This window comes from Onychomys torridus, chromosome 1 (genome assembly GCF_903995425.1).
Source record: "Onychomys torridus chromosome 1, mOncTor1.1, whole genome shotgun sequence".
NCBI classification, from domain to species: Eukaryota; Metazoa; Chordata; class Mammalia; order Rodentia; family Cricetidae; genus Onychomys; species Onychomys torridus.
In genome coordinates, this window is record NC_050443.1 from 108,207,960 (window position 1) to 108,231,963 (window position 24,004).

At 39.6% G+C, this 24,004-nt stretch overlaps 1 protein-coding gene across 6 annotated transcripts in view; it reads right to left on the bottom strand.

Annotated features, from left to right (window-relative positions):
- Positions 1–2,083: 2,083 nt before the first annotated feature.
- The window catches only part of Ate1 (arginyltransferase 1), a 125,813-nt gene continuing 103,892 nt past the window's right edge, over positions 2,084–24,004 (bottom strand). For 5 of the 6 annotated variants that reach the window (XM_036195107.1, XM_036195097.1, XM_036195078.1 and 2 more), the window contains one exon: positions 2,084–2,708. In XM_036195107.1, coding sequence (XP_036051000.1) covers positions 2,530–2,708 — 179 coding nt within the window. In that variant the 3' untranslated portion in view covers positions 2,084–2,529. The remainder of the gene's footprint in view (positions 2,709–24,004) is intronic. The other variant, XM_036195116.1, reaches the window with a different exon arrangement.

A 24,004-nucleotide genomic window follows, 5' to 3' on the forward strand; every position in this document is an offset into this window, starting at 1 on the left:
GCTCAAAACATAAGCACACATCCTTTTTAAACTCATGTACGGAGGCCTGACACTGGCTGTCATCCTCAGGAATGCAGTTTACCTCCTTTTAGATGGGGTCTCTCAGTGGCTTGATACTCGCTCAGTAGACTAGGCTGCTGGCCAGTGGCCCCGAGGGTTGCTCCTCTGTCTGCAGCGCTGGGATTTTAAGCACGCACATACTACTAGACATAGAATTTTTACGCGAGTTCTACAGACCTGAACTCAGGTCCTCAAGCTTTGCCAGGCAAACACTGAACTAAGCTATCTCCTCAGCCCCACCCAAGTATACATCTTGGACAACATACAGACTCCTAAGATTTCACATCATTAGAAAACAAATAAATTTGAGTGTGTGTGTGTGTGGGGGGAGGAGAACATAGCAACTGAGCTGAAGAATTTTCATGCCCCAGTTGCTCTGAAGTGTCACTGGAGCCACCCTAGGGTGGCTCATCAGTGTAGAAACAGGGACAATGAGCCATTTCCCTCTTGGACTGAAATTCTCTTCCCACCTTTCAGTACCATGGATATACCACCCACAAAGAAATGTGGGACGCAGTGTGCCTGGCTACCCAGTGCCAAGGGCATATATACATACCTACTCTGCTTAATAATTCTGAGACTACCTCTCACATTTTCTACAATCTTCAATGTCATATATATTCACAAGTTGCTATTGAGGGCAACTGAACAGCAAGGAGTGGTTTTATTTGGGGCAAACTAGTGCTGTGTGGGTTTATATAATACTCCTGTAGCTTGGTAGGATTTCAGACACCTTTTCATTTTTTAGCATTTTAGTTGCTTATTATGGAATAATTTTTATAAAAAGAAATAAAGTAACACTACCCTCACTGTAGGACAGTTCCAAGCTGGCTCTCTTAAACGTCCTCAGGAGACTATTTTATACTATTTTCTAGGTCACAACTCCAGAAGAATGTAAGATCTTGGCAATCACAGAATGGCTTTCTTCTGACTCTACCAAAAACATGTCATACAGCAGTTCACCCGCCCCCCCACCAGCACACACACACGTTACAAAGAGTTTACATGGAAGTTTTAAATCTTGTAACATCCTTTTATTCTGACTAGCTAGAGATGACTATGTAATGTTGACTTAAGTTCAGTGTACTGGGGTAAAGTTTAAAATGAGTACTGGGATTCCAAACTACGAGTGTTACAACATGGCTTTACGAAAATCAATACAAGAAAGAAAAAAGGGGTGACAAAGACTAGGTAGCCAAGCAAGTAGCAGCAGAAGGGGCCAGCTGTAGATAAGTACAAAGAGCTAATATGTTCCTCCAGCTTCCAACACACTCAGGGGAGCCTCCCTCACCATGTCTGATGTGTCTCTTTAACCAGCCAGCTGCCCGTCACCTAACGGGTCAAAAGGCCCTACAGCACAGGAGTGAGAGAGCAGCTAGCCTCCAGGTTCAAGTACCCATGCAGTGCCTACTCTCTGACACACACAAGCTCTAGGCCCCACCAGCTGCACTATGGCTTGTGCATAGCTACAGGACTAACCACCTCTATCACTAACCACAGAAAGTGTCCTGAGTTCCAGGGAATGGAAAGTAGGTACCTACTTTCTTTGGATAAGCCTCTGATCAAGCAGGAGTTACTATGTTTCTTTAAAATGTTGTTTCTTAGATTTGTAGAACTAGCACAAACACCACTAAGGTCACAGCATTTTTTTTTAGCATCCTCTGGTGCACAAGAGAACACTAGCCACAGGGAAACTATTATGCCAACACAATACACATAAGCAGGACCATCCTGGACATATACCCAATGTGAATACCTGATCTTTGCAATGTTTACATTTCCTTTCCAGGTTGTTTATTAATGACACACTGTAACACTGGCAGAATTTAATATTCAACAGGGTAACAGAGTTTTGGTTTGTGGGGAAGACATATTTCCTAGTTCTGGCCCCACCTAAATTTCCCAGCATGAGCTAACATCTTGCATGGGTCTAAGTAAATGGTTCTCAACCTTCCTAATTCTGCCACCCTTTAATACAGTTCTTCATGTTGTGGTGACCCCCAACCATAAAATTATTTTGTTGCTATTTATAACTGTAATTTTGCTACCATTATGAATCATAATGTAAATATTCAACATACAACCCTTGTACGGTTCGAGACTCACAGGTTGAGAACCACTGGTCTAAGCAAACTGTCTCTGTGTTAGAATTTCTTCAAGACAAAAACAGCAATGTGAGGAAATTACTTAGATTCACTTCTTCCCTTTTCTCCCCAAAGTATTTACGGGAGACATTTAGCACACCTTGTTCCAGAAGGAAACTCCAGAAGGCCAAGTCCCGATTAAGGGGCTAGATCATCATGTATTTTAAAATCTTTATATTAATCACAAGATTCTCATAAATACAACTCCACAAAATATTTTTTAAAAGCTCTAAGAATATATGTGGTGAGTGGCTGCAGGAGCTGACACATGGCAGGACTGTAACCAGAGTGCCAGACTGGTGCTGCTGGGCTGCGGTCCAGCTCCTCACTGTCTGAACAGCAGCATCCTCTCAGAGCACTTTTGGCCCACAAGGTTTGCATACTCTAGCACAGCGGCCTCCTCACTCGGGTCTTCTTGGTGGTTTTTATAAACACCGTAAGGCATGGCCGCTCGCCTGTGAAATACTCGTAGTCGGTCAAGGTCCTTACAGCGTCCTTCATCCACTGCAAAGAAACAAATATGGATCAAAGACTGCCATATATCAAAGATGTGTACAACCAAAGTATGTAATCTGAAACATACATGATGGACTAGCAGGTCCTCTTTGTACAGGACATTCATGAGCATGTTCCTAAGAATAAACAGGAAGTTCCTTAGTGAAAGGCAATAAGCATTCCCTAGTGTGATAACCAAAACAAAGCAGAATCAAAGACTTGACATTCAACTGAAAACCACTGGCCATACTATACCTTTCTGATTTTCTACAATGTTCCAGAATCTTTCCAGAGTCCATATCAAATCTCCAGTGCCTCTCCAGCTAACATGCTGCCTGAGGCATTGTCTCTGCATGGAAACTTAGAGCCAACAGAGCAACATAGGGAGGCATGGCTCCTGTTCTTTATGGAGGCTGATTCTGTGGCTCCTGCTACTGGGCTTTCTCGGCTTCCACATACAGGAGCTCATGGCTTGTATCAAGGTATGCAACCACCTAGAAGAACACCTGTGCCTCTGGCTTCCCTGAAGCTGGGTGTGGCCTCATGACTCAGTTCTGGTCAGCACGAGTAGTGTTTCATGGACTGCAAGAGCCTTTCAGAGAACAAGTTCATCTGTACCCTTCTCTTCAGGCTATAGCCTGTACGTGGACCAACGCAAGGGCAGGAGCTTACCTTTGGTTTAGTAACAACAAAAGACTCCAAGTGGACAGCCTCAGACTTCATGGAACAAACGGTCAAGCCAGCCCTGGACTGTCATGTTTGGCTATTTCCATAAAATAATGTTTGAGCTGACATTACTCTAGACCCCTATTACTGGAATCATTGCTAGTTGTAATCCAGAGAAGAGTGTTACACTATATCCCTTGACATGTACATATATTTAAACCACTGAACTAGGCTACCTATAGCTGACTTCACACTGGAATCACCAGAGGAGGCTTTTAGGAGTCCCCAAACATCTTGGAATCCTTCTGCAGAAATCCCAAGTGAAAACTGGTCTGAATGAACCTTGAGCATCAGAATTTTCTTAAGTATGTAAGTTCTAAAAGCAAGGCAACAACTGCAGAAATGCTTTTGTGTACATGTGCTCAGAGCAGTGTCTGGAAATAACACACCCCAATCGTCTACCTGTGAGGCACTTGTTAAAGACACAATACTGAGCAGTCACATGGGAGAAAGAAGGCAAAGGACAGCCAACTGTTCTTTGAGCTGAAAGCCCAGTGCAGACAGTGAGCCCCTGACTCATAACACTTGGGATGAACTGAGTGTAGTGGGGTACACCTGTGATTCTAGCACTTGGGAGTCAGAGGCAGGAAGATCATAAAGCTCAAGGCCACCCTGGCTACATAAAGAGTTCTAAGCCAGTCTGGGCTACAAAGCCAAGACTACCCGCCTCCCCACCCCCCACCCCCCCAAAAAAACAAAAAACAAAACAATGAAACCCACCAAAGAAAATGTATACAAGAGCTTCCAGGAAAGGAGCCCAAGCCAAAGCGTGAAACTCACTGTTTTCTATACACCCAATACAGACCCAGAACATCTTAAATGTAAACATGGCTATGAGCTACCACATAAGGCCAGGGACGGAGTTTGTAACTAAGCCAACATCTAAAGTTTCTTCTTTCTCAGAAGTTGTTGCTCTAAAGCAGCATCAAACTTAGGAGAATTCAATTTCAGGAGAGAAAAGAACAATATTCCTCAGATGCCAGAAACAGAGGGAGCACCAATGTATTGTATCCAAATCCGCCCATGAGAGAGGGAGCCTGCCCAATCTCAGACGCCAGGCCTGCCTGTAAGTCTGGAGTAGAGCATTCGTCCTGTCTGTTGGGATGCATGGCCTGTGGTTTATGGTCATCCTCAAGGAAGGCAGAATTATTAATTTTTTTAGAAAAGATTTATGTTTTGCCTGAATGTATGTGTGTACCACCTGTGTCCCTGATGCCTGCAGAAGCCAGAAGAGGGTGTAAAATTCCCAGGATCTGGAGGTATGGATGGTTGGAAGCCATCATGGGAATGCTGGGAATCAAACTGGAGCGCTCTGCAAGTGCAGCAAGTACTTTTAACCGAGGACTCATCTCTCCAGCCCAAGACTTGTTCTGAGTCCTCCTATATGGTTAACACTAAACCTATTTAAATCTAAACAATAACAAAATCCTACTTAAGATACTTCAAACACTAAAAATAAACTTCTTTACCAAAAGGGGGAGAATGTATCCTAAATTCTTTAAAAAAAATCCTCTCATAGTAGTTACTGGGTAGATACATCAGTACATACAGACAAAACCGACAGCCCTAAAACAACAGGTCCCGTAGTGCACCAAGACCAAGGAAGAGCAGTTTGACACCAAAGATGGTTGTCACTACATCGAGGGAAAGCTGCCAGCTTGCTGCAACGTCGCAGGAATATGTTCAACAAGAGCTTCATGATCAGGTACTACTCACAAAAGAGGAATTATGCCCTGTTGGAGAAGACCTTATTATTTTGATTAGAAACAGCTTGGAAGAGTCATTTATCATAAGAGCAGGTATTAATGGATTTTGGCATCATCTCCTCTTAGATAGTAATACACTAGTCATCTGAAATCCCAGAAGCTTGTGGGGTTTTTGGTTTATTTTCTGTTTTGGTAGTGCTGAGGATTGAACTCAGGGTCTTGTAGAGGCTAAGCAAGTGCTGTACCAGCCTGTTATGATTATTTAATATTGCAAATAACATGGTACCGATTCCAACACTGGCTCACCAGATTAGGCTGAGGCATAATACAAATATTTATCAATATATTAATTTTCTGAAATAAAAATTAGTTTCTTAATAGTCCCACTATTACACTTTGACTATTAAAAAAGGCACTGTAACAAGTGGTGAACAAGCCTGCATCTATCAAAGGTCAGACTACTTCTCTTCACACCTTTTGACTTCATTAGGTTACTGCTCACCACACCTAACACACTGGCTTCTCACACTTCTCCCAACCCTCAGGTCCCAGATAAGATAACACAATTCAGCAGTCATATCAATGTAAACGTAACTGGTAATTCTCTTGGAAGTAATTTTATTTATTTAACCAAGAAGGCATATTATTAAGCTACTAATAACTAAACAAATGACAAAATTTAGCTTTCGATTTTTAAAGTAGCCCATCTTTTCCTTTAAGAGTTTAAGTTGGGCTCAGCTGTTAAAAGTATTTGCTGCTCTTGCAGAAGACCAGGGCTTGGTTCCCAGAACCTGCACAGTAGTTCAAACCACCTGTAGCTCCAGTTCGAGGAGATCTAATGCCTTCTCTTCACAAGCATCTACACAGTGTGCACCTGCATACATATATACATAAAACAAACAAATCATTTACGATCTTAATTACAACTCAGACTTAGAATATAAACAGAAATCTGCCTAAACAAAGAAGCTAAGGATAATGTAAAACCTCCAGTATTTGGAAAGAAAGAAACACAGATCAATTAAGATACATAATAACAAACACAAAGAAAAGATGGAATTATATATTCTTTTTAAAAACTCACTATTTAAAAAAACAGAATCAAGCTACTCAGCAATTCATTTTTGATGAATTAATGAATATCCTGTAGTAGTCACACTGTTTTTAAAACACTAAAAGTAACCTCTATCATAAAACTCAGATATTACAGAAACAAAGTGGAAATAGCAGTCCACATATATAATCCTTGTACCTACACTTTCTCCCTTTTCTTCTCAAACTCCAATACCAGTTTCCAGTGTCTGATTCATCAAATGCATTTAAGTATTCAAAGATGGTGTTTTGGATTATATTCCTACCGTGCTTTAAGACAGAAATTGGAATCAAATCACCCCAGAAGTGGGCATAGTGCATGAACCTCGGAAAGCCCTGTCAATCATCACAGATGCAGACACGGTCATTCTGCTGCTGGGCTGCATGACCTATGGCTTATGATCATCTAGTCATATCCTCAAAGAAGGGACATCCTAGTACTCTTAGTACATCCCACACAGTTAAGACTAAAAGTAATTTAAACATAAGCAAAAAAATTCTATAAGTTACTTAAAAAACTAAAAATTATGATTTTGGTAGCAGGGAAGAAAATTCCTACAAAACCCCTTTAGAATCATCTTATGATTCTAAGCATGACATCAGTGCTCACAGACAAATCTACAGTGCTAAAACAACAGGCCTTTCCTTGATGGGACTTGAAGAGACCCAGATACAAGCTATTTTGATATGAAGATGTCGTCATGGCAGCCAAGGAAAGCTGCCAGCTTCCTAAGATACAAGAACTACTTCTCCTTTCTCAAAGCTGTACCATAGCTTAATTTCATAAAATAAAAACACAAAGAGTTCTGCCAGTTCTTGGGGATGAGCATTTGATCACTGATGACTCAAATGTGCTGCCAGCTCTATGATATTTTAATGAAGGAAAATTCTGCAGGGGATTGCTTGATTGCTCACCCCACATAACTGTTCACTCACAGGAGCTGAACTGTTTAACAGGCGCTTTCAAAGCAAGAGAAGCTAGAGGTCAAAAGCTGTACTTCGTAGAGGGTCTTAACTTAGTTGTTGTTCTCAGAGACTTAAGAAATTTCTAGGCTTTTCTTTTTTGTTTTGTGTTTTGAGACAGGGTTTCTCTGTGTAGCCCTGGCTGTCTTGGAATTCCTTCTGTAGACCAGGCAGGCCTCGAACTCACAGAGATCCTTCTGCCTCTGCTTCCGGAGTGCTGGGATTAAAGGTGTGCGCTGCCACCACCACCAGGCTTTCTTTCTTCCCCCTAGGCTTTTCTAAAAAGGATTTGAGAGTCTATTTGCATATCTTGGTAATTTTTTGTTACAGCAATATTACATAAAAATGAAAACAAGTACTTTATAGTTTTTAAAGAATACAGGTGTGTATATAGCAAATAAATTGATACAAGAACTGAAATGCTGAGCAAACTGCAACAGAAGATGGGTATCTGGGCATGCCTTTGTGGGGATTCTCTTGACCTTATTAACTGAGGTGAGTGGTACCACTCTGGCTGAGATCCTCAACTGTGTAAGTGGAGAAAAGGAGCTGAGCAGCAGCAGGCATTCTTCATTCTCCCATTCCTGACTGTGGATGTGATATGGCCAGCTTCTTTTAAGCTCCTGCCGCCTTGACCTCCCCACTATGATATAAATCCTTGAAATGTGATCCAGAATAAATCCTTTCTAAACTACACCCTTTTTGTTGGTTTTGTCAGAGTATTTTATCACAACAGATACACTAAAGGGAGATATATATGTACTCAATATTCAACTCTGAAAATTCAAAGTCATAGGAGGTATGAACAGTATTTCAGCCTCTGCAGGAAAAGGAACCCAAGAAGGGAAGCTGCTCAGCACAGGCAGCTAAGCAGCAGGGGAGGTCAGCACAGTGTCCCCTCAAATCCAGTCGGCTCCCATGCCCTTCTTCAAGCTCAGGTGGAGAGGCTCAAAATCTGCTTTGGGAATCCATCATGGAGAAGATTAATACACTTATATATTCTATAAGAAATATCGTTAGCAACTTCACTGTACCTAATTTTTATTAAAACGTGAAAACTAAGACAAATCTATACTTAGCATTTTTTGTAACTTATCATTGAATATAGCCTTATGAAATACAATCTGAAGAGGCCTAACTTAACATTAGACTAACAATACTGGGACTAGACCTCACCATTACAATAACCAGGGAAAGTCACAAACTGTACCCTGCAGGGGACCAATCAGAGACAAACAAGTACTAAATGCTCTAGAACATTAAAAATAGCTTATATAATCTGTATATAGATTGCCAATTTCCTTGCAGCAACACCGGTACCAATCACTGTTTGACAAAACTTCTGTTACCTCACTCCTGCCCAATCCGAATCAGTTCAACCCCCATCTGAATCTGGAACTTCCCTACCCCCTCATCCTTTACTCCTTACAAACCCTGCCTCAACTGAGTTCGAGGCTCTCCTTTATCCAACTGCTGTGTCAGAATGGAGAGCCCAAGCTTGAGCTTGCAATAAAGAAAGGTTCTTTGCTTTTACATATGAACTCGGACTCCTTATGGTCTCTGGGAGACTCATGACGCGGGCATAACAAATTCAAGTATCAAACAACTCACCAACTGTCTGAATGGATAGTTTCCAGTGCATTTACAGTCCTGCTGAATATTTAACCAATTTTAGCCCATTTCCATCATCTGAGAAATAAAATTTCCATCTGTCAGCAGTCAGCATCGAAGATCAGCCACACTGATGTCCGAAGCACTGGCATCTGTTTGGATTCCCAGAAGCAGTACACAGGTTTTCACCACATCCTTATTAGTACTTGTTACTCTCTGCCTTTTGACTACAGTTTTCCTAGTGGGTATAAAGTAGCATCTTTTCATGAATGGCTTATCTGGTTTTAAAGTACTTTCTCCATTGGACTGTACTTTTAATTTTATTTTGCCTCTTTTTTTTTGGAGACAGGGTCTTACTATGTATTTCTGGATGGCCTGGAACTTGTTATGTAGACCAGGTTGGCCTCAAACTCACATATCTCTGCTGCATGAATGCTGGGATTAAAGGAGTGTGCCACCAAACCCAGCTACTTTCCTTTCTTGATGGTGTAGTCTTTATCAGTATAAAAGGGTTTGATTTTAATGAAGTCTGGTTTTGTTTTGCTTTTTCCTTTTCCTTTTAGTACTGCATGTCATGCCACAGCTAGGAAACCAGTGTCTTACCCACGGCCAAGAAGATTTTACTGTTTTTCTAAGCTTTTTAATTTTATCTTTTAAAATTTAGGTTCAACTTGTTTTTAGTTAGATTTTTTACATGCAAAATTGGGGACCAATTTAATTTTCTGTATATGGGTATCCAACTGATGCAGGGTCCTTCAATGACAGCACTGTTTCTTGCGCACCACTGAACTGTCTGAATATATTTTTTGAAAAGTAATTGGTTATAAATATGAAGTCTACTTTTCTAACTCACAATACCAGTCCAATGAATATTATGTCTAGTCCAACGACAAAAACAGAGTGTTAACTCCATTCTTTAAAAAAAGAAGAAGAAGGAGAAGGAGAAGGAGAAGGAGAAGAAGACGACGACTATTTTGGGCTCCTTTAATTTCTAAATAATTTTATGATTATTTTCTGAATGGAAGCCACCCATGTTTGTTAGTCTAGCTGGCCAGAGAGCTTCCAGGAATCTGCCTGCCTCTGTCAGTCACCTCTCCATGGCTAGTATTATAAATAAGTGCTACCACACTAGCTTTCTACATGGCGTCTGGGGATTGAACTCGGGTCCTCAAACTTGCAATGTTAAGTGCTACATCAACTGCACCATATCCCCAGCCTTAAATATAAACTTTAATTAAAAATATATGATTTTGTAAAACTGTGGGATAATGAAATAGGAATCTTAAGTTTCTACTCTGTGTATTCTGACCCTAAGCATTCTATCAAAGGGTGTAAAAACTAGTAGATTTAAGTTTGATAAGACAGGATACTTATACATCATCTGAAGATATCTTTGTACAGAATATTTATTAACCACTTGACCTATACAAAATACTAACTTTGACTGTAGTGCAGACTTGTGACACACGTCACTTTATCAGGTCACCAATTATCATATGAGTGATAATACACACCTCCTGATATGAATTTATCATTTCTAATATTCTTACTAAAACTATGTAATGACTAATCATGGAGAACATATATGATGAACACACAGTAAGGAATAGTCTACAAAGTAACTGGACTAAATCCTTAATAAAATGTCCAGGTCATCTTTATCACCACTACACCCACCCTCATCACAGCTTAGGAACACTGTGGTGGAGGGGCAAAAAGAATAGTAAGAGCCAGAGGATGGGATGGAGTGCTGTGAGATACTCTCTCTGTACACGAAATGGCTATTGCATTGATGGACTCAGAGCAGCTATGGCTGCCCACACAAGATCTGCACAAGATCAAGCCAGAGAAAAGGACATGAGCTAAGATACTCCACACCAGTTGACTCAAAAGGCATGGCCTTTCTTCTTTCTCTGCTATATCTTCCTCCTCCAGGCAGCTGCTGAGATTGACAGCTTGCTGCCCTTCCATTTTTCTTTTAAACTCTAATAAAATTGTCCTTGAGCTTCTTTTTGAGTCAGTTCTTAAATTCTTTTACTAACAAGAACCTAAGAGAGGACCTTGGTAACTGGTGAATTCTCCAAAATTTCAATGCTCATAGCTAAGAGTCATGATTCAGTCCCATTTGGAGACTAGGTTGGGACTTGCAATCTGCCTCAACAAAGCAACTTCTATTCACAAAAGGGATAAACAAAGTGCTCTGCAGAGAATACGTTTTGCTATGTTCCTGGTGAATTACCTTCCTGTTCAGAGAAGGAATATTTTCTCAAAAACTTCTCTAGCTGTGCAGGTTTGATGTTTGGCCTTTATTTTTATAATGCCCTTCCACCCTCTCTTGTGTGCAGCAGTCCAGAGGGATGGTTCCGTGTACTTCAGAATTTTTTTTTTTTTAAGATTTATTTATTATGTATAGTGTTCTGTCTGCACGTATCCTCGCAGGCCAGAAGAGGGCGCCAGATCTCATTACAGGTGGTTGTGAGCCACCATGTGGTTGCTGGGACTTGAACTCAGGACCTTTGGAAGAGTAAGTAGTGTCCTTAACCTCTGAGCCATCTCTCTAGCCCCAGAATTTTTTTTTATATGTGCTTTCAGCAATGACTTTTGTTTATGCTGAAATCTACTTGCCATCCCCTGACTGGCATCTCCCCAGATGACCCAGTGCTCTTGGCTTTCATTTTTACTTTACACTTTGCACTTTTCGATACCCACTTTAAAGCAAAAGGTTTTCACAATAAGAAGGTGCAACAGGCCTTCTAAGCTTCTTGTCTTAAACACACAGCAAGATCCAGGAAAGGTGCAAAGCTACACAGAGAAACCCTGTCTCAAAAACACCAAAACCAAAACCAACCAACCAACCAACCAACCAACCAAACACAGTGAAGCAGAAGCCACATCAGTTGAGGTGGACAACATGAGCAGTAAAAGCAGATGTGTGCTCACAAAGCTCAGCTTCTACAGTGCTCACAAATCCTCCAGAGTCAAGAAATTTAGAAAAAATTCCAGTTTCTCATAGTTTAATCTTTCCAAACTCTTCCCTTATCAAAACCTTGTAAGTCTCAAACAGCAACATGAGTCTACAGTCACAGAGGGCCGTTCCAGATACCAAGGCTGCTCACTTTCACACAGATGCTCCTGTTAAACTCTTGAAAAGAGAAAAGCAGTTCTCCTTAGAAGACTTTGAAAAGCAAAGGAAGCAATGTGAGTAACAGTGAAACAGCTAAGCCACAAAGCAATGGCTTTCTCCTGTGTTCTCCTTCCTCCTTGAAAAAAATTTCTCCAAGAGCACTATTTGTTTTCAGACATGCTTTGAAAGTGTGGAGTTATATAAAAGAAATGTCTGTAGTTTGCAGTTTAAAGCCAGAACTATGTCCAAAAGCAAACTCTAGTACCATTGGCCCATCCAAAAAGTACAAATGAACTGAAGGGCTCCTTCTTTTGCTTGCCTTCCTGAGTGCAGCTGGAATGCTTTAAGAAAACATGTGAAACTCCTAATTTAAAAAATGAGGAGTGCTGTACAAGAACCTTTGTTTATAATCAAAGGATTCACAACAAGTTTAATAAAGTAGTTCAAGAAGGAGATGCTACAACTACAGTTCGTAGTGAAACTTTTAAAACACACATTAAACTGCAAACGAACTTGTTCAAAGAAACATGTCTACAGTTAGTCCATACATGGTAGTTACCTAATGTCTTCACCTTTCTAATACTCCCTAACTTCTAAGTCACACAGGTCAAGATCAAATAATTAAGCAGCCAATTACCTGAAAAAATTGGTTTAATTCAGGTTTGGGGAATTAGATGATATTAATTTAAAATGCAAATCAGAGCTCCCATGTAAGCAAAAAATTACTGTGAAAAAGGAAAAAAGCCGACTGTGTAAAGGGCGGCGCAGTCGATGAGAAAACGCTGCTGAGGCAGCTGGGGAGCTGACACAGGCACCAGTTTTCACAGCAGCACACCACAACTTACACTCTGGAGGAAAGAATTTCTTTCTTCCCTAAGAAAAAAGAGCTGGAACTGCAAATCCACAATTCAAGAGTTCTCCACACCAATGCTCAGACTACTGAATGAAGTGAACCAAAAGAGAACAAATTTCCCCATAAAATTTACTTAAAACTTCCCTAACACATTCAAATAATGTTCACTAGAATAAAAATTTTTCTTTTATTAAATAATAAAATGAAATAAAAAAAAAACACTACTACATCAGAATTGGGCAAAACAAACAGAAAGAAACTAGCCCAATAGAAGGCATAAGAAAGGGCTGGAGAGATGGCTCAGAGGTTAACAGTAGTGGCTGCTCTTCCAGAGGAACTGAGGTCAATTCCCAGCACCTGCATGGTGGCTCACAACCATCTATAGTGGGATCTGATGCGCACTTCTGGCATAAAGTTGTACAAGCAGATAGAGCACTCATACATGTGATATAAATTTTTTAAAAAAGAAGGCACAAGAAACAGACCCACTCATTCACACATTCACACACTCAGGAATCCCATTAAAACACTAAAGTGGAAGCCGTAAGAGATACACAAATGTTTTTTAAACATACTGTTGGGAGATAGTTCAGCTGGTAAAATGCTTGCCAGGCAACTATCAGGACATGAGTTTAGATCCCAAGTACTTACATAAAGGCAAAGTATAGAGTGTGTGTCTGTCTGTGATCGCAACGCTAGGGAAGTTGCGGTAGGGCAGCCCCTGAGGGTGGTTTGCCAGCTTATCTAACCCAACTGCTCAACTCCAGGTGCAGGAGAGCTCTTGTCTCAAACACAAAGATGGACAAAGACTAAGAAAAACACTTGATGTCACCCTTTGTCGTGTGCACACGCACATAACACAAAAGTACCTTTGAGTACATTATATAAACAGACATGGTATTTTAATCTAGGGTTTAAGTTCAAGCTTAAAAAGTCACACCTTCCTCAAAAGGTAGCCACAGAGATCCAGACACTTGGCAGACAAAAATAACTACCTTGTAAAGAAAACAAAAGGAAAGTTGTTTGAAAGCAGCTAAACACAGATAAGTAATACTGTGTGACTCCACAGAACAGCATTTAGGTTTGAACAGCTTTCAGTTAAATATTTAATTGAGAACATTACCTTCAAATATATTTAACCAATAAAACTATAAAATTAGACCTTAGTATATATACATAATAATATCTTTAACTAAGATTGATAGTGGACCCTTTAAAAACCACATTCTTAGTGGGTGAGACTCAATAAGTAGATAAAAGCACTCGCCCTCAAGCCCAACAGACCCAAGTTCAAACCCAGGAACAACACAATGAAAGGAGAGAACTGATTCTTGTAAGTTGTTCTCTGATTTCCATACACAAACTGCAGGGCATTTGAGTGCATAATTAAGCGCGCTCATGCGCGCGCGCGCACACACACACACACACACACACACACACACACACACACACACACACACACACACAGAATACATGCATAAAAATTTAAGACTAAAATATAGAAACAGGATGCTTACAAAACTAAAAGATGAACAAGCCTACTAGTAAATAAAAAAGTATCAGAAAAGTATGATTTTACTACTAAATACAGAGAAACCTTTTAAACTGTCCCCTTTCTTGCCTATAGCCACAACTTGAGCTTCTAATGAATGGGACCACTATTTCAAACACTTGAATTTTACAATACAGACTCTACTATCCAGTCTGTAGCTGTCCACAAGTTGTCAGTCAAAATGGTCACAGGCCCTTCATCAGTCTTACAATCAACTTTCAGGTACAAAGCTTGGAAAAGTAAGCATAATACAGAGAGTATCCATCACTTGGCAAAGGACTCTCACTAATCAAAATTATGAGATGTCTAGCTAGTAATTTATACAGGTTCTGGAAGTGATAGGAATACTTTTTAATATTCATATCCCACCCCAACCTGGTTCTGTTTCTGAACAGCTTTTGCTTCCTGAATATGGATTGAGAAGGAAGACCAATGGAGTCACTGCAAGGGGTCACATGAGATGATATATGTATTTATAAGCGGTGTCAGTTTGAAAGAAAATAGCCCCCAAAGGGAGTGGCACTATTAGAAAGTGTGGCCTTGTTGGAGGAAGTGTGTCACTGTGGGGGCGGGCTTTGAGGTCTCTTTTGCTCAAGCTTCCCTCAGTGTGACATAGTCAACTTTCTGTTGCCTGTCTAGCAAGATGTAGCACTCTCAGCTCCAGCACCATGTCTGCTTGCACGCTGCCATGCTCCCCGCCATGATGATAATGGACTGTAAAGGAGTCCCCTCAATTAAATGTTTTCATTTATAGGAGTTGCCATGGTCATAGTGTCTCTTCACAGCAATAAAACCCTAACTAAGACATAAGCATTTAGCAAAACTTCTTGGACCAATAAATACTAATAAAAATTATCACTATTATCATGGCAAAATTATTTCTTATAGGTGCTCATGATCAAGTGTTCAGAAAGTACTCTCCAAGCAGTCATGGATTCACCTAAAATCACAATTTTAATTTGTTCACAAGGAGGAAGACAGATGGAGTAAAGGGTTCAGTGAACTGGATTCCGTGTAATTGTGGAAAATGTTAAATGCTCATTTGAGGTGATTCAGAATCACCCATTTTGAGTTTGTTTAATATGTCCAAGTTTAAAAGCAGCTCAATCCTCATCAAGTTCTTAACTATCCAGAGGTCACAAAACACAGTAGGACCTTAACTTCATGTAGTCTGAGTTTCTCACTTCACTGATAATCAAACAGCTTGAGAGCCAGTGAACTGTGGAAAGTCACAATTCCTGTGAAATCTAAAGAACTTATCTTTGGGTTTCTAGCTAAAACACTAAATTAACAAGACTCTATGAGCTAGTAGTTATCTAGTATTGCAGAGCAATGGTTAGGTATTAGGAATAAGCAATGTGAATATGAATAAAGTAAGTTTGGAAGTTATTAACAAAAAAATGTAATGAGAGGAACTTGAAATTCAAACAGAATTTGAATATCACTAAAATTTGAGTAATTTTGAGTATGATACAATGTAGGATTCTATCAGGTTCAAATCCCTTTGAAGTTAGATGAGAATGAACATAATCTTAAGAACTAAAGGAACATAAACAATGGTCAAAACATGACCTCATGGGCTTAACAGATGCAGGCTTCCCTGGGTGACCAAATAATTAGACAGGGAAGCACTTGGTCATGAACAATACAACCACCTCCTCTGGGATATGGAGACCACTGGAAAGTCACTGTAAATAGGCTTCAACCTGGTAGAAGCATTATGAAAATGTTGGTAAGAATTAAAACATGAATGTGTCGATGAATGCAAGACTATTATATATTAATAATATTAGCTAGAACTGGACCATTAGAGCAACAATAGGAACTACTCAAGACTTCATTTGTCATGTTAACAACACTGAATCTTCAAAACTCAGAACATGTTTAGTTCTCTAAGCAATGCTTTGTAGTTCATAATGTAGTGGTCTTGAGTGTCTTTTGATACATGTAATTCTAAATAATGAATATTCTTTTGTTATTCTAAGAGGATTCCTTTATAATTCATTTTTGTTTGCTGCTAATATGTAAAATACAATTGACTTCTGTATATTAATTTTATAAGCTACAATCTTGTTTAATTGAGTTATTAATTCCAGTAGTTATACAGTGAACTCCTGAAGATACTCTTCTATAAACAATGATTTATTACTTCAACAGGAAATGCTTAATTAACTAATTGATTTATACTGTGATTTCAAAGTAAGTAAATATTTAGTTCATTGTGTCCACAAATTGAATTAAGTTTATAAGAATACTTTGTCAGACAATTAAATTAAGTGGGAAATTGAATACATTTATAAAAATTTTAAATGTTAAAAATTGAATTAGTGTCTTATAAATGCAATCAAATGTTATTCAAAAGACCTTTTCATTTAAACAATTGCTAAAATTTGAAAGTCTTATACATTGAAAATAAGATTTTTAAAATCTGCATTCAGATTTGACAAACAGGACAAATGTTTCTTTAATAGACTGTTACCTTAATGAGCTGAATACTCTCTTTTTAAACTAGAGGAAATCTTTGAATCCACTTTCCTATAAATTAAAGTCATTCTTATCAACAGCATATTATATCTAGTGAGAGTAAATTCACTTCTTGAAACTTGTTTCAATTTTAAATCTTTCCATATATTTGCACATTGTTGGGATAAGCAAGGAGTTACAGAATTGGATAAGGAGGAAGAATTTCAAGGAAGGCAGCTCAAACTTTCAAATGCTACTATTTCAGCAGAAATGAACTAGAAGAGCAGTTGAATGTCTCAAATAAGGAATAAATACAGTAAGCTGTGCCTTCCTGGCCTAAAGCTAACAAGTTAAAAGTTTGTGGTAAGCTATCTCTATCTCAACCACCCACCACTCATTCTGAGTCTTAGACTCCACTGAAAAACTGACTTACTGATTGACTGCAAAGCTTAAGCAACAGTGATGGACTGTGCCAAGTTATTTCTTCCTTAGCTGGTCTCAGGAAGTGCAGTTTCCAAATCAAGGTTCACACCATTCTGGGCATCCATTCACAATCCTGTTTCACCTAAGAATGTTTATACAGTCCCTGGTATATGGGTATATAAAATACATACACCAGCCAGACATTTTTAATAATAAATCATAAATTTATTTTAAAACCATTCTTTGTTAAACATATAATTTTATACTATACTAAAGGCAAAAGCAAATTTTTATACTAATCAGATGTGCTTGCTTATTTTCACATAAAGAATTCACTCTTGGCTAAATATTTGATGAAGCATCTTCAATGTTTTCCACAGCTGGTAGATAGTTTGATTTTATAATTATCAATGATCAGCAAGCAGCTTCACATAAATATATAGTACAAAATGCAGAAGTATGTTTAGGGCCACTTCAAAAAGTGTTGAAAATTATGTCTCATTCCAAAACCAAAATTCATTTAATAATTTGTTTATTAAACTCAAATCAGTAATTTAAACAGCAATTTTTAAAATCAAACATTCTAACAATATAATCCAAAGATATATTAATTCAATACATACTGAGGAATAATTATAGGAAAATATGAAGTCTTTGTTTTCCTTAATGAAATAAATTTTTCTAAGAACAGAGAACTCTGCATATAAAAAACTGCAATTCATAATCTACAGTAGTCTCAAATCAGAGCTCAGCATACCATGTTCTGAGCAAAGGCTGTGATGAAGTCCTGCAACACACATGGATCAGGATTGCCAAAACACCTCCACTTGTCTGATTCCTGAACTAATTTTTGGACCTTGTACGTTAGGAAACCTTTTATTTTTGCCCGAAGTTTTATAACCTCCACACTCAGTTATGTGACCCCACATGAGGTTGGCACTCCAAAGTTTAAGAAGCTGCATTCTAGAAGGGGCCCATCTAACCTCAGGTGGAAGGCTCAAGCTACTTCCCAGTTCTCTAGCAACACATGCACAAGTATGTGCACTAGAGAGAACTTTTAAACACACTAAGACAGATGCCCTGCTGATCATCATCAATTCAAATTATCTTTTTCTAAAAGTGCATTGGTGTTTTTCTACTAATACATGCACTCTATACATTTACCTTCATTTGGACTTGTGAGCATCATAACTATTCGGTAAATGAAAAGGAGCTTCATTTGGGTTATTTACTAACTACTCTTAGTTAAATGGTGCCCAGAATGAAAATCTCAGACATTGTGAGCTTTCACCAGTGTGACTACTTCAAAATCTTCTTCAATGACCGTCACATTAACTCTATATTACATTCCCAATCCCAATGCCGACTCTGTCATGTTTCTAAATCAGAAATGCAAGCACTTGTCTGAACACCATTTCTGACTATATAGCTTGTTCAGTTAACCCACAGATGTAGTTCTCAGAGGCCTCCAATTCTTCACTTTAATCCTCAGCATTTTGTTCTACTCACACCACCTTCAGTTTTTCCCAACTTGAACTTAGATACCATTTCTTCATTCCACTCATCTCTGTGAATTCCTGCCTTTTCCCTGGAACAGACAAGTCTCAACCCTGCAGCTACACAGTCACAGCACACAACTTGTGGAAGCAGCACTACATCTACAGAATTCCAAGAACACCAGTCCTAGCAGGGCCTGGCGGTCAGCTCTGTCTCCCAGGCTTTTCAGCAGCTACCTCAACACATCTACTCAAATCTCTTGTCCTGCTGTCTTCCCAGCACCCTCACCCTCACAGCACTCGCCCTACCTCTCATCCCAAAGGGTAGTTTGTTCTTATCTGAGGCTACTCTTCCCACCTGTCCTCCATATGTTTTCATGTTTCATCACTTCTCAGACACCTTGATGTACTCCAATTTCACAAATGTAGGGAGCAGAGGAAGCCCTGAGTGAGTTAAGTCTGAGTCATGTATACCATAAACCCTACCTCATTGTTTATCTGTATGTAATAACCCCACCTTTCTGTTCACCTCCATATAATAAACATTCTGAGCTTCTGGGATGCTGTGGTTTCTCCAGCAGAGAATCCAGTCCATCTGATTCCAGCTTTTCTGTTAATGTGTCCATCTATCTGTCTTTTCTTCATTTCTCACTGCTCCAATCAGGTCTGTCCCCAGAGCTGTGATGGATGCAGCACATAAATAAAACAGCCTTTACTCTCTTACTTGTCCTTCTTCAGGATCCAGTTACATGGATGATAAAAGTCACATGGTCCCCTTCTGACACCATGGAACATGCTGCATCAGTTTGCATTTTGTTTCTGTGTCAAACTTCTGGGCATTGTTGCTCATCTCCTTGGATTCACCTTTAACTCAAACTCAGATCACGTACTGTACACGCATGTTCTGCACGTGCAAGCTTACTCAATAAAAACAAGTTGACAAACATGCAATAATCTGCTTTAAAATTCTCTGCCAAGACTGGCTTTGAAACAATCTTCAAAACATAGTCATTGGCAAAGTTTACCTTAATATGCCTAAGTACTGATATTTTAAAATAAAAAATACGAGCAGTAGGTCCCTGCCCGCCCCCCTGCCCCTCCCCCCCCCCCCCCCCCCGTTTGGGGTAACTGTTGCCTTGCTTGTTGACCTTGATATCCTCCTTATGCTAATTCCCTGCAAGATTCCACCCTCCTGAATGCTTAAGAGAAGCTCCTTGTCTATGTATCCAGCACATTGGACATTAACAGCTTAGATGCAAGATTGTAAAACATCAGAGGCAGGGTGGGGGTGGGGAGGTGGGGGGGATTTAGCTCAATGATAGAGTGCTAGGAGTTCATCCTCAGCTCCAAAAAACAAAAATCAGAAGCAAACTTCTGCCCCTCTGGAGTTCTCCCACTGTGCTGTAAGCCTGTATTTAAGCCCTCCTCCCTCCTTCAATAAACGACATTCAGTATTCAAAAAAAAAAAGAAAAAAAGAAGAAGAGGGGGTCAAGATCATGATGGGGAAACCCACAGAGACAGCTGACCAGTGCTAGTTGGAGCTCACTGACTCTGGACTGACATCTGGGAACCTGCATGGGACTGAACTAGGCCCACTAAGTGTGGGGGACAGTTGTGTGGCTCGATCTGTTAGTGGGGTCCCTGGCAGCAGGACCAGGACTTATCCCAGGTGCATGAACTGGCTCTTTGGAACCATTCCCTGTGGTGGGACACTTTGCTCAGCTTTGATACAATGAGGAGGGGCTAGGCTCTCCTTCAACTTGGTATGCCAGACTTTGTTGACTACCATGGGAGGCCTTACCCACTCTGAGGAGTGGATGGAGATAGAGTGGGAGAGAGGTGAGGAGGCGGGAGAAGGGGAGGGAGGGGGAACTGGAGTTGATATATACAATGAAAAAATTTTAATAAATAAATATATTTAAAAAAAAATATGGGCTGGGGATTTAGCTCAGTGGTAGAGCGCTTGCCTAGCAAGCTCAAGGCCCTGGGTTCAATCCTCAGCTCCGACAAAAAAAAAAAAAGAAAAAAAAATACAAGCAGTAAGATCTTACCTTCTGTCAAATATGCAAATGTTATAGGAAGACCTTTGCTGTTGTTTCCAAGAGTCCTCACTAAAGGACAACACAAACTAAGCAAACTAGGGAGATGTGGTCTCTAGTTTAAGATCAGGAGTCCCACTTACCGTCCCTCAACACATACAACTCTGCTGTGGGATAATGCCCATGTACACTGCTTTAATAAAATGCTGATTGGCCAGTAGCCAGGCAGGAAGTATAGGCAGGATACATAGAAAAGGAGAATTCTGGGAAGAGAAAGGCTGAGTCAGGAGACACCAGCCCACCCTCCAAGGAGCAGCATGTAATGGCACAAAGGTAAGGTCACAGAACATGTGGCGACATGTAGGTAACAGAAATGGGCTGAGTTTAAGCGTAAGAGCTAGTCAGTAGAAATCCTGAGCTAATGGCTGAGTAGTTTTGATTAATATAAGCCTCTGTGTGATTACTTAGGGGATGCAAGTGGGAGAGATTTGTCCAGACTGCTGGCAGGCTGAGACAAAGGAAAACTTCAGCTACAGAATTTTGTTTTAGGATTCCATACAAATCCCCAAACCCAGGGATGCTCACACCTTATAAAATACAATGTGAAGCAGTGACTCTGCAGACTAGGCCTTGCCCTGACAGACTCAATTTTACAGCAGCTCCTTTCTGAGGGGCAGAATGGACAGATGAACAGTACTATTTGTAAAATGACATAAAAAAAATCAGGTCTAAGAACCTATGGGACACACCAGACCAAGGAAAGTGTGCTATAACTTCCTCACCTGTATTCCATAAAGAGATGTATACTAACACTGTGATGATGACAGCAACCACCAACCTGTCATCTCAATACCTGGTGAGTTCATCAAAGATGGGATAGACAACTTCAGACTGTCCCAGAGGATTCAGCTTGGCTCAACCCTGCTGTTGATGCAATTTACTTGAATTGCTTGCTATCTGTCCATCTTCCTTTTCACACATATAGACTTGCGATCCTCATCCATCCAGTCACTCATCTGACCTAGTCTTACTGTTTGCCTCTGCAGGTGGACTCAACTCTCTAGCTCAACTCCAGCCTTACTGCTGGACTCTACGACAGCAACCACAGCTGCCTCTCCAAAGCCCTTCTTCTGATTATTTCATTCCTCAGAATCTGCACCTTGGGTCTTCTGAAACATCGTGAATTCTGCCCTGTAGTCTCTTAACATTTTCCAACCATTCATGGATGGGCGGATGGATGGATGGATGGATGGGTAGGTGGGTGGGTGGGTAGATTGATAAATCTACTGTTGTCTGTTAATATTAGTAATAATGATTGTACTAAAAGAGCCTGTGTTTGCCTTGGCCATGTTCATAAAGAAAGTGGTAGAATCTGGCACAATGCTGCCACTGAAATCTTGTCAATTAGTTGTCACTCATAAATTCTGACATTGTAGAAAGACAAAAATGAATTCACCTATGTTTCTAGCAAATCTTGTTCACAATACATAATAGTCTATTTTTTCCATATTAATACAAGTTCCCCAGACTCACCAATTATTTAAACCAAATATCCAGGTTATTTTCTTGCTTTCATGCCCATTTATAACATGTAGTCTGGTACAACTGGTTCTGCCTCCAGCTGACTAGATCTAATCATCACCATTGCTACTGACAATAAAGAATATTTGTTTATTAACTATCCCTCAAGCAATACCACTCATTTTATAACTTTGAGTAGTTAGGCTGGAACCAAAAAAATTGTAAAAACCATCTGGGAGCCACTGACATGGCTTATTGAGTAAGAAGGGTACTTGTTGCTTCTTATCAATGCTGACAACCTATATTTAATCCCTGGAACACACAAAATAGGTGACCTAGACACATATTGTGGGACACACACACACACACACACACACACACACTTGTTTTTAAAGAAAGTTACTATAATATGTACACATAATATGTATAATATGTATAATATGTATATATGTATATATATATATATGTGTGTGTGTGTGTGTGTGTGTGTGTGTGTGTGTGTGTGTATATATATATATATCCATCCTCAGAAGTCCTCAAAGACCAGCAACTCACCCTGCACCTGTTAGGACAGTTCTTTCTTTGTCAGGAATGATCACTGCAGAGGATTCTGGGGGCCCTACGGAAGTTTTGGTTAGTTTGCTTTCTTGTTAGGCATTGTTTCCTAGAGATTAAGAGGACATGTTGGTTCGTATACCCTTCTGAAGGAGCATAAATAGTGTTCAAGAAGTGATACCAGGCCTACAGATACAAATCAGTGACTACAGGACAGAGACTTTCTGGGCTGTCTTCTCCACCGACACTCAAGATCTAAGTGAGGCTGGGTTTTCTAAGCACATATGCTAGAGAACTACAGAAGTGTAGGGAAAATGTCGGGGAACCATGCCAGGAAGAAAAAAGAACAGAGTAAAAAGAAGAGAGGCCCCTTTGAAATAACGTAAAATAACACAAACTGGAGCTTCAGGGGGCCACACTAGTATGAAGCTTCTTCATATTAGTTTAGATTTCCAGCCACTCTGAGAAGAGTTATGATGTTCTAGAAACAGTCTACCCTAGGAAAATGCACTAAGCACTTGGTCGAAATTAAGTATCATTGTTTTCATAGCAAATTTACGTTCAAAAACAATGATATATGGGTTGGTCACATTAGAGACAAATTAGAAAATTTCTTGCCAACATTTCAATGTCTGCACAAAACCAAGCCAACTTTAAACTACTCTATGGTAAAATGGTATAGTACGTATAAGTGAAAACAGAAATAATAAAAATAAGTACTTAAAAAGTACAGAGCAAAACTGGTATAAAATATATTTTCACCCTCTGACAAAAATGAATTTTTCCTGTATTTTGCAACAAACATTGAACAGTAGATATAAAATGTTATGTTTGAGGATAAAATGAGTAACATGGGGGAAAAACAGAATGGTGAAATAATACATACTTGAGAAATGATATATATTCAATACTAAGTTTCACTCTGAAAAACACTGAAACAAGGATTGTAATACCCTTGAGTAATACCAAATTGTTTGCTCAACACTGTGAGTCAAATCCGTTTATCAAGGCTTAAAAATCAACTCCAAAATACTGGCTAAAGTTTCAACCAAGTGTAAGAACTGTCTATGTTAAGATGATGCTTCTGTTCTTTTTTTCTCAACCTCTCCCCAACCCCCCTAGTATTTGTTTTCTTAATGGTCAAATTAACAGACAAATAGTTTTTACCTCACAAAAAATG